This window comes from Myripristis murdjan, chromosome 7 (genome assembly GCF_902150065.1).
Source record: "Myripristis murdjan chromosome 7, fMyrMur1.1, whole genome shotgun sequence".
Lineage (NCBI taxonomy): Eukaryota > Metazoa > Chordata > Actinopteri > Holocentriformes > Holocentridae > Myripristis > Myripristis murdjan.
The window spans coordinates 9,271,390-9,283,470 of NC_043986.1; the positions used below are offsets into that span (position 1 = coordinate 9,271,390).

At 42.1% G+C, this 12,081-nt stretch overlaps 1 protein-coding gene across 1 annotated transcript; it reads left to right on the top strand.

The window, feature by feature from the left end:
* The first annotated feature begins 4,654 nt into the window (after nt 1–4,654).
* actr5 (actin related protein 5) lies at nt 4,655–12,081 on the top strand. Its single transcript, XM_030054924.1, has 9 exons — nt 4,655–5,048; nt 6,072–6,310; nt 6,395–6,564; nt 7,141–7,358; nt 7,634–7,798; nt 8,817–8,921; nt 9,326–9,465; nt 9,665–9,797; nt 10,655–12,081. The coding sequence occupies exons 1-9, from the start codon at nt 4,665–4,667 to the stop codon at nt 10,979–10,981; spliced, it is 1,881 nt and encodes a 626-aa protein (XP_029910784.1). The 5' UTR covers nt 4,655–4,664; the 3' UTR covers nt 10,982–12,081.

The following is a 12,081-nucleotide window of genomic DNA, read 5'->3' on the forward strand; positions in this document are numbered from 1 at the left end:
GTCCGCTGCGTGACTCTGATCCATCAGAAGCAGTCAGACTCAGAGCTGTTATGTAAACCGGGCTCTCTTCCCCTGCCTGTCACTCCTTTGTGTCACACAGAGCTGCAGCTTTTCTCCCCTTTCCCCTCTTTCCTTTCTAACTCCCTCCTGCATTCACAGACTCATAAACTGACATTTTAGCCTTCTGTCTAATGATATGAACCAAGAAAGAGAGCCTGAAACAGAGAAAAAAGGAAGGAGAGTGAAACAAGAGGAAAGGAAAAGGGGGAAATGACGTGCATATTATTCTAACAATGTGTCAATACACTAAAAATCAAATTGTGAAATAATATTAGGACGTTCTTCACATTATGAGACACTTGAAGCTGCCATACACATATAGAGATTTTGATTTAGCTGGTTGCAATGAAGTGTGATATTTGCTGAAGGAGATGGCAAGGAAATGATTTTTTTTTTTTTTTTTTTTTTTTTTTTTTTTAATATATATGTTTAGCAATTACAAGAAAAAGGAAACGATTCCAGCAAGCTGTGATTCATAATCACAAGACCAAACAGTGGCAAACAGGCTATTTTTTTTCTCCCTCAATATTCGATTGCTGTGTTCCACAGAAACAGCATCTTGTCATTGGGAAATCACAGTCTGTTCTTGTCTCGACAAAATGGCGTTGGCAGGGGAGGTGGCAGCCTAAAAAAATATAAAAAAAAAAAGAAAAAAGAAAGAAAAAAAAGCAGGCTTGGCACTGGAGGGATGCTGGTTTGGATTTCTGCGCCGGCTGGATGAAATGTGACTAATGCCTTCCCATGCTGCTACAGTTGCTGTGGAGGTGCCCTTGAGCAAGGCACTCAACCCCCCAGATGGTGTAGTGGAGCTGCTGCAGAGCCAAAAATATGACAGTGGTCGCGCCGGGCCACTCCAACACTCAGAAAATAAAGCACATAATTGTAGCTTTGGGGGTACAACGGCCTGTCACGGGGCAGGTACAGCTTTTGTACCCTTCACATCGGGTACTTATCAGTCCCTTGGTGGTTTGTACTTTATAGAGATCAGTCTTATTCTTATATCATAACTGCAGTATTAACTGGAGAATTGTATTACCTATTTGTCATATGCAGAAATCTACAAAACTGTATTTATTTCAAGGCTACTCGACCATGGCCTATAAGTTGAAATGTACCTTAAATTAATGTTTTACCTAATTTATTTATTTATTTAGGTATTAATGTATTCATTCATACAAACTCATGTCTCCTCATATTGTACCTTAACATTTAGAGTAAATAGTACATGCATGTACCTGCTACTGCTTGGGAACATATAGTGTATGTACCTATTTGGCTCTGAAAAAAGTTCACATAATTAACCTAAGGTCCAATAATTAGTCTGACTGGGGGACATTGTGTACCTTGGGGGACAGATATGGACTCATGTTATAAGTGACAGTGAGGATGAAAAAGAAAAAGAGCAGGCTTACTGAACAAAAACTTTATTTTGAACACAGCACCATTACAAACACAGTTAACCAAGAAAATGCTCCACAATAGAAAAAGAAAAGCCAGACTCCAATAAAATATCAGTGGAACAGCAATCAAAACATGAACATAAAATAAATGAGTTAGATTTAATTAAATCTCACCATGGATAAAGGCTAAAGAAACTGATTTAAAATCTGCAGCAGTGAGTTATTTGACAGAAAAATGAAAAAGAAAATCAGTGTTAACACTCAAAACACCTCAATATATTCCTAAATACATGTAATCCGGGTGATATTTTCCTGTATTAGGCATCATGTTTGTCCCTCACTGCTCGCAGCCTGCAGTCTGTTCCAGGCTCCACAAAATGGAGGCTGCTCGGCTCGTAGCCTGTTAGTTCCCCTGCGCCTCGTCACCGCTGCACAACAGGCAGAGATGCCCGCGTGCACCGTGCACGGACAGCGGCACAGTGTCACGTCTTGCCTTCTGGGAGGGCGTGCACGTGGATGGCTCTGTGTGTGTGTGTGTGTGTGTGCATGAGAAGGGAACAGAGATGAGTTGGTGACCATGTGTGCATATGTGACTGTGTGTGGGTGGATAGTGTGGATGTTGCTGTTTATGTGTGTATGAATGTCTTACCCAGTGTGCATGTTATTGTATGTATGTGTGTGTGTGTGTGTGTGTGTGTGTGTGTGTTTGAGAGAGTGAGCTGACCCAGATCTGCTTATTAGCATCAGGAGGAGGGGGACGGCAGTCACTTAGAGCTTTGTGCCGGAGCAGTGAACTGTGCTCGTGCTTCAGTGACACACCATCAAGCTTCATACAGTAGCCCCCTTCCTTCCTCCCTTCCTTCCTTCCTTCCTTCCCTCCTTCATCCTCCTCTTCCTACTTCCAAATATCTGAACTATCCAGGAACCAAACCCACAACATGCACCAAACGTACTCCTCCGTTTAGCTGCAGTTAATCTGACAAAAGATCCTGCTGCCTGAACGGGAAAATATTGCCAGTACTCCAGTCATAGATGCATAAATTAATTTTGGATAAATTAAAACACATCACTGAACTGTGACAAGAGAGGTCATTCTGTGTTAAGGACAGGAATTTGTTAAATTTGCTCTCCAGATTTGCAACACAAGGCAGAATCAAATTCTGTTTAGTTTAGTTTTGGTGTTGATGATTTACATGTACATAAGTAAATTAAATTAAAATGGCTACAATAACAGAAAAAAAAAAAACATGTTTACATTTCGTTATAACAAAAAAAGTCAACAAAAAGCCCAAGTGTCTCCCTTGCCGCATGGTCCAGTAGTGAATGAATGAATGAATGAATGAATGAATGAATGAATGAATGAATGAATGGATGGATGGATGGATGGTAGTGATCATGAAGGCTTGGGAGCTCACTGTGCTGCTGATTCAGATCCAGGGACACACAGAGGCATTCACCCATCCTTTCCCTGCTGTCTTTTCATTTATGCCCCCCCCCCCTTTTTGTTGACATGCTGATCAACAAAAATGCCAAATCCATGACACAACAACAAGATGTTGAAACAATAAAGATGGGCAACAATTAGAAACAGCAGCTTTTTGTCATGGGATGCTTGTTCTTCACACCATGTTTTTCCCACTGATATAATATTTTGTGTACAGAAGCTGGTAACTCACTCTCTGACAGAGGGAGGGTGTCATTTCTTTGAATTAGGGGTTATATGGTTTACTGCCTATTTTAGTTATTAAAACTAGTGTGGTTTGCTCTTTTATAAGTCTCTGTTCCTCTTTTTTGTATATTATTTTGTAGCCTTTTTACCGGTTAATAGACATTTCAACGGTATTGTTGATAAATTCTGAATTTTTCCTTTCACATCCGTTTTCCTCACTTCCCCTTTTCCCCTGGATTTTTATTCTTACAGTATAACTTGTGGATGTAACACTCCCATTCGTCAGTCCTCATCCCTTTTTGGAAGTAATATTGTTCATGGGCACTGCTTTATATTACCCTGTATCACAGCCTTGAGTGGGAATTGGGACTGGGTTCAACCTGTGTTCAATTCAAGCAAACCAGGATTTGTGTTTCTGTGAAAATTCACAAAAAATTGACACAGAGGAAATTATTGTGTGAGCTCTTTCCACCGGGAGCATCTGAACTGCCTGGGATGCAGCTCTCCCTGGTGTGTATGAGGGCAGGTTTTGGTTGCTGGTTGAGAGAGTTGAGAGAGGTGGTGAGCTAAAAGTGTCTCGTGTCACCAGCTGAGGCTGGTGCGTCACTCAGTCAGCTGAGAGTTACATGATGTCAGACAGGAACAAACCAGCGATGTCTCAATTCAGAGTCCAGGGAAATGTCTGTTCACAGGGATCCAGTGCAGGTATAGTGCAGCCTCACTGAACGTGTAATTATTGATAAAGCAGACAACAAAATGTGAATGTAAACATGGGCAACACTGAAGGGAATGTTAGTTGTCAGTCAAATGAACCGAGCATGCATATTTCTATGAGTGATGTCTATTGAAATTGAACAAGAAGTAAGATTTATGAAGCCTAAATGTAACCTAATATCATTAAGAGAGAGAGAGAGAGAGAGAGAGAGAGAGAGAGAGAGAGAGAGAGACCTCTGCGCCCCCTGGTGGTGAAAAATGTTCATTTAACTGCAGCTGGTCTCTGATCAGTGGGGAGCATAAAAGGAAAGTGTAACTATTCGTTCAAGATCTGCAATGATCTTAAATAGATGGTGACCATACATGATACACACATTTCTAATATTCGTACCACTCACTGACAGGGAGATACAGATTTTTATTTCACATTTACTTCATAAGTCATCCTACCGAGTGTGCCCATTCACTCTCACTTTGACTTGATAAGGGTAATGGGAATTTGTTTATATTGATATATTACACTGTGTAGTTGTATGGAATTTCAAGATTAAATACGTTTTTTTCAATGCATGCAAATTAATAAAACTAAAAAGTTACAAATAAACAGGCATACAATACAAAATCAAAACAGATATTAGATTATAAGTACTATTAAATAACAAAATGGCTTGTCTTTTAAAACCGGCTTCAGAAATGCACCATATTATATTATATTATATTATATAACTCCTCCTTTATGCTAATACTATTTCGTCTAGGAACTAAAAAACTGTGTCACCAGGCCTCCGGTCGGTTGTATTTTGTAGCGACACCCATTCAAAATGGCTTCCAGAGCAGAGCCGGTTTGTCAGATATTCTCGTTCCAGGACTGTAAAACTTCTCCGGACCCGGTTTACGAGCTCCCGGCCCGGTGTGTGAGCCCCTCCCCGGTCCCGCTGGTGGTGGATAACGGCTCCTTCCAGACCCGGGCGGGCTGGGCCTGCCGGGCGGCGGAGCTCGGCTCCCCGCGGTTGCTCTTCAAGTCCGTGGCGGCGCGGAGCCGCGGGGCGGCCCGCAGCGAGACGCAGATCGGGAACGACATCTCCAACCTGGAGCCGCTGCGGTGGCTCCTCAAGAGCCAGTTCGACAGAAACGTGGTGGTCAACTTCGAGATCCAGGAGCTCATCTTCGACTATGTGTTCACACACCTGGGCATCACGACAGAGGTGGGGGGTGGGTCACAGGGTTTGTGCCACAACTTGTATCACCTAAAAATGTTGGCTAAATGGTATTTCAGGGTGATTTTTTTTTTTTTTTTTTTTTTTTTTTTTTGGGACCATTTTTAATTCATTTTTGAGTGGTCAAAAATGGTTAATTTTTTGCACCAAATCTGTGTAACAAATGGTATTAACATAAAAATTGCTGCAACAACTTATGACACATAATTTAGTGGTTATTATTATGCTCCTATTATAATGTTTTACCCCTTATACACTCTAAATAGATAAATAAATAAATAGATAGATAAATAAATAAATAGGCGCCTAACAAAAACACAATGTTTGTTACAGATTTATAATAACTTCAGCTCAAATTAATCTTCAGGTTCTCAGCTTTCAGATGATGTTTACCGCTTCTGTGTGGCATCTACTGCTGACCTCTGGTTTCCCCTTGAATATCCCTCGTCCCTTCAATAGAATGGGTCGAAGAAAGGGGACGGGATTGTAAGGGGTTAAAATTTTTCACCGTAATTTAAAGTGATTTAAGATGCCAACTGAACCAGTTGTAGGCCCAGCATTGATGTGAATTCACACACCATAGAGCCTGTTTTAGAGCAAGCAATTAATGCAAAATTCTATGTTTCAGAGTATACTTTGTAAGTAGTATCAAACTGCTTTGAGGATCAGGCCTTTTAAGGAAAAATAAACAGATTTGATATCTGTTTGAAATAAATAATTGATTTTTTCTCATTTGTATTGGTGTAGGGCTGTTACTACTCTTTTCCTTGGTGATTAGTCCGTCAGTTACCTTTCAGATGAACTCATTAATAATTTCCTCTATCCTATTTGAAAAACAAGGACTAATTTCCATCAGAGGTTAACAGAGCCCAGTTAAGGTTTGAGTAGTGCTTTTTAAATTTTGACCAGCAGTGAAAATAACCCCGAAGGATGATTTTCTGTTAATTGACTGTATCATCAGTCAGTGTTGTGTTGTTGGTGTTCATGTGTGTGAACCATCCCCTCCTCCAGGGCAGCGTGGATCACCCCATCGTGCTGACGGAGGCTCCCTGCAACCCGCTGCACTGTCGGCAGATGATGTCAGAGTTGCTGTTCGAGTGCTACCGCGTCCCGCACGTCTCCTACGGCGTGGACGGCCTGTACAGTTTCTACCACAACAACGCTCAAAGAAACGTGACGCGGCCACACACCGGCATCGTGCTCTCCTCGGGATACCACTGCTCCCACATTCTGCCGGTCATCAACGGCAGGTGAGGCGTCCGCAGATACACACTGTCACCTTCCCATCACACACTCTGTGCACACTTTAACGCGGTGTGTGTTTGTTTCCCGAGGTTGGATGCTGTGAACTGCAAGCGTGTGAACGTGGGCGGGAGCCAGGCGGCGTCCTACCTGCAGCGTCTCCTCCAGCTGAAGTACCCGGGCCACCTCGCCGCCATCACTCTCAGCCGCATGGAGGAGCTGCTGCACGAACACAGCTACACTGCTACTGATTACCATGAAGGTTCGCACCGCATCTCCATCCAGACAAACATAGACACACACACACACACACACTCATGGCCACACTTAAGGCTGCACTAGGGAACCTCACGTGTGAGTTGAAGCTGTGAATTTTTGTTTTGTGATATCACCAAAGGGATGGAGGAAGTGACAGAGAAAAAAAATCTCTAAATTCAGCTGTTGTCAGTGAGTTTATCTCAATTTACTCACTGCTATTTAGGAAAAAGTGTTGTATTTTGCTCTTAAGTTTTAACTCACTACTCCCAGTGCACTGTGAAATTTTCTTTCTTTTGTCAACCCAACAACTGAAGTTAACTCAAGCAAATACAGTGGAGTGATTCTACATCATCTCATGTAAGGGGAAATGGATGCTCTTCTCTGTTGCAGCAACACTTTAAGACAGAAATTAAATTGGAATTAAAATCAAAACCCAAACGTCACATATACACGCTCAATTTGTGTAATGAACATGCACACACATGCCATTATCACGGATGGGTGAAGAGGCTAGAAGGCTAGACTTTGAGGAATATGATGAATATATTATTTTCTTCCTTCCTCACTCAACGCACCACAGAGCTGGAGAAGTGGCGCAGCCCGGAGTTTTATGAGCGGGAGGTTCACCGCATGCAGCTTCCCTTCTCGGCCAAGGTGCTGGGCGGCTGCGTGAGCGTGGAGGAGCGGCAGGAGAGACGGGCCCAGCAGCTCCGGCGGCTGCAGGAGATCAACGCCCGCCGGCGGGAGGAGAAACTGCAGCAGGACCAAGAGAGGCTGGATAAACTGCTGGCTGTGCAGGCAAAGGACTTAATTATTGTTTGGTGTTTACGAGTTGTTGCAGATCCTAATACACTGTACATAAAACATGAGACTTTCTTTAAAGTCATAGCGTTGGCCTTAAACAGCAAAGATTATACCACTCGATCAGATATCATGCAACATGTTATCTGTTTTGTTTACAATTATTTTTGTTGTTTCTCTGCATGAAACTGGGAATTCAAAGATCAAATTTGAACCATGAATTTGGTTTCCAGGCGGTTTGAATATATTATTTGTGTGTTTTTTCGGTGCAGGAGCTGCTGGAGGACGGCCTGCTGGATCAGTTTCATAAGAACCTGGTGGAGTTGAACATGGACTCGGCCGAGGAGCTGCAGTCCTACATCAACAAACTGCAGCTGGCAGTGGAGCAGGGCCGACAGAAGCTGCTGCACATCGACGGAGTGGAGGGAAAGACCGAGGTGGGATAGATTTGTCTTCTCTTTCAAGTGCTCTGTTGACGTTTGAGGCTCTTTAGATGTCGGTTACCTGTGCAGGATGTGCAGCAGATTTTTTACTAATAAATTCTGTTCTTTTTGATCGGTATATAAAGAATACAACAAAATAAATGATATATTATTGTACATCTGTAAGTTAAACTTTTCACACCTGAGCTGCCATTTTCCCATAATCTTTGTATGCAAAAAAGGGATGATGTCATAAGATAGGGAGACTGACATCTGCACGATGAACGATGCAATATTACAATTTTTTGCAATTTTTATTTGCTTTTTTAAAACTAGGCCATGGGGAAAAGTTTAGTCATACACTTCTAGATACTGTATATGATGAGTCATATTTCCAAAAATAGTGCACATCAAGTATTGAAGCACTTAAGTACAGCTTTTGTACAGGTATCATGATTCGATGATTATTCATGATTATGATGTATTGCAATTTTTGTTTTTTTAAGTATATCGATTCAGGAATTAAAAAAAAAAAAAAAGATTACAAAAATCATTAAGAAAAAAACTATTCTTGATACTGGAGTGAATTGTTTTCCCACCACTGATGGACAGCTGTCATACAGCAGTCCTAATGCACATTGTGATATTTATATATGTAGCTAAATCTTCCCATTTTTACAAGACAAAACACACTCAAACATTGTATAATATTGCATACAGTTTTATAAACAGCATATCTATGCATCAGCATTTCATAAACAGAATTTCTAATTTTCTATGTGTGTGTGTCACATGCTGTTTGGTTGTCAGCTCGTAAGCCAGGGGGCAGAAGTTACTGTATTGTATTGCAGCTGATCAAGTGGGGACCCAGAGAGCTGAGATCACATTCATGTAAACTCATAATTAATAATTAGGCTCATATGTCATCAGCATGTGACTGCGCTGCCGGCTGTACAGAATCTGTCCTGGTTTGCAGCAATAAATTTGTTGCAGCTGACTTGTAGCCTGAGGCTGTTCTGTGGCGCCGTGCCAGGTGTCTGAGCTGGAGCAGCCGATGGACGAAGGAGATGGCGTGGCGCTGATGGATGCTGACTTCCCCGAGGACACTCTGCCAGACAAACCGGCTAATGTGGTTCAGGTGAGGCAGTGAGGCGCAGACACTGCAATGTCCAGGACAGATATTTACATTCTCATGAAGGCTCCGTGGTCAATTATTTGCCAATTTGATGTGTCACAGAATATAACAAAACGAAAAAACACAATATAGGTTTTTGCTCAGGCTTTGTAAGAATAAATTAGGTGGAAATAATAATCAGCATGATGTGTTTTACCAAAATGTATTTGAATGTAAAATTGTGTTTATTGGATGGTTAATGTGCCAAAAGATAAAACCAGTTTATAATTGTTTATGTATGAAATAACCTAAATGGAGGTTTTGGAGGAGCTTAGTTTTGCACACATGCACTTTTTGCTATCACCGAACATCTGCTGTTAGTATTTGTGTTGCCTTCTACTCGTGCTTAACTGCTTCCTTGTCTCCAGCCGGTGTTCAACATGGCCGAGTACCACCAGCTGTTTGTGGGGACGGAGCGTCTGCGCTGTCCAGAGATCCTGTTCCAGCCCTCCCTGACCGGAGAGGACCAGATGGGACTGATGGAGACGCTGCAGTACGTCCTGGCCAGGTACGACACACTCAGTCAAAACACACTGACACTCGCAAAAACACAACACTGACACTCTCTGTTTTAATCAGATATAATAATTAGTGTCTGAATTCTGGTTTTATCAATTGAACCTTTTCAGATATTTCTCTGTAAGAAAATGTAAAGAGTTATAACTATCACCTTTTTAACACGTTTCTAACTTCTGTTCCATGTGCAGGTACACTCCAGAGCAGCAGGAGGCGCTGGTCAGCAACGTGTTCCTGACAGGAGGCAACATGCAGTACCCGGGGATGAAGGAGAGGGTGGAGCGAGAGCTGCTGGCCATGAGGCCCTTCCAGTCGCACTTCCAGGTGCAGTTTATATTATTCATGTTAACGTCATGACCACAACAACATACCACATCCCTCTGGAGCCCGTCGCTGTGTTTTCACCCTGAGAAAGCACACACCTTATTCGATTTTTGTCGATGTCACAGTAGATCAGTCAGTGTATTCTATATTACGCTCTTTAATGAAAAGGTTTCATTTTCAGGTGATAATCACATACATTTTAATATCTGAATAAGATGTCAGGCCGCAAAACTCGCTCTTCTTTCAGTATTGTTTATGTTATCGTATCCTATCACAAATTCTGTACTTGAATAAACATGTTATATTGTATACTCTAAATTACCTTATGCCCGGGGTTTTTAAATTTTTGTGTGTGTTTCTCACTCCCAACTTGACTTTCATTAGCACTTATCAAAACCAAGTTACAAAATGCTTTACATAAAACAGAATAAAATGAAGTAACATGAAATAGAACAAAAGCAGAGGAACAATAAAACGATAACATGCAGCGTCAAAACGAAAACATTAACGAGTCAAAGCAGTAGACTTCTAAAACAGAAATCATGAGTCGGCATTTCAGTTAAAGGTGCTGATTTAGCGAGCTGGACGTCCTCAGGCGGGTCGTTGCAGAGCCGAGCGGCCCGGACAGCAGAAGCACCGTCATCACTGTCACCCCAAACATCTCACTAAACATGATTTTTACAGATCTGACTGCTTTTATATGCACACAGCCTAATAATCCAGTAATTTGGAGACCAGACCAGAGTTATCAAACTGAAACGTAATGAGATTATTTTCCTCTATACTTAGTCATGTTTTTCAGTCCAGTGGTGATTCACTTACAAATCCAGTCGCTGTCTACATTTGTTCATCCCCAGGTGTCCATGGCGTCACGGCCGGCCCTCGATGCCTGGTACGGGGCCAGAGACTGGGCCTTGCAGCATCTTCCTGCAGGAGGAGGAGGAGGGACGGAGGGCTGGATCAGCAGGCAGGACTACGAGGAGAAAGGAGGAGAGTACCTGAGTGAGCACTGTGCCTCTAATGTCTTCATCCCTATGAAGATCGCCAAGCCCACTCCCTCCCGTCCCTCAGAACCCGCCGTCACCTCATCAACACCGACAGGAGTTTCTGCCGCCGCCGTCACATCCATTCTGTCCTCGTCGGGTCCTGCTGCTGCAGCTGACGTTCCTGTGGTTACATGCTAGCGGGTGGCCTCATCGGAGAACTGCTGCATTAAATATTCAAAATATTCAGGAAAAATCCTCAGATGTTCTTACGCTGTTGGAGACCATTAATCTGTGATGCTCTGTGTGTCCCAGGACTCATAACGAAGTGGAAAGGTAATTTACATGTAAAGTGCCTAGTCTGCCTCTGTGTCAGACTGATTTCCTACATTTCCCAGAATGACTGAACAACCCTCAGCTGGCATGTGTGAGTTTGTTGTTTTCGGTCAAAAGTGGATGTATTTGTATATAAATGACTTCACGGTGCGATCGCTCAGCTGTGGATCGTACATGTCTTTGATTTCCGCTGCGCCGCCCCGACTCAACACACACGTCCTGTGGCTGCTTTGCATTCTGGTCTATTGAAGCTACTGTTGGTGGAGACTGTTGGTCTCTCTGCCTCTTCTGTGACTGATTTCTCCCTGGATGATTATTGAATGTTGGTTGAAAATGCTGTAGGAAGAAGCCTTGGTTCTTTTATTCAGAGGGAACAATACACACACACAATTCTTTTTTTTTTTCACATTTATGATTTAGACACTATCAAAACATTTTCTCCTGTTGCACAAAATACACCACCAAACAACAAAATGGGCCCACAAGCATAAGGATCATTGCCATTATTTTTTTCCTTAAATTATACAAACAAAATGAGAGTTCAGTAATGTTTATTCGAATGGGAAACGCTCGTCCTGTTCTTTCCAGTTCTGCAGGGACCACTTACTGTTTGGAGATTTTCTGCTCTGGGTCTCTTGTGACTTGTGCAACTTCCTGTGCAAACAAGAGGCGTTTTGGCATTTTTAGTTTTGAATTATTATTACAATCACACTTGGCAGCTAACTGCTGAAAACGACCAGGGGCCGCTCATATTGAATGGTCATTCCCTTAATGCTCTTAAAGAGACTGTAGGGACATTTTATACGTTATGTACAAATTGTGTTTTTGTTTGTATGTTCTTTTTTTTTAATGTATATTTTCCAAGATGAAAGCAAATGTTTAGAGCAACTGTTTATGAAAATAACAAAAGCAATAACTTTTCACAGAAGTGCTTTGAAAGTCTGAAATAAAATAGATTATTTGGA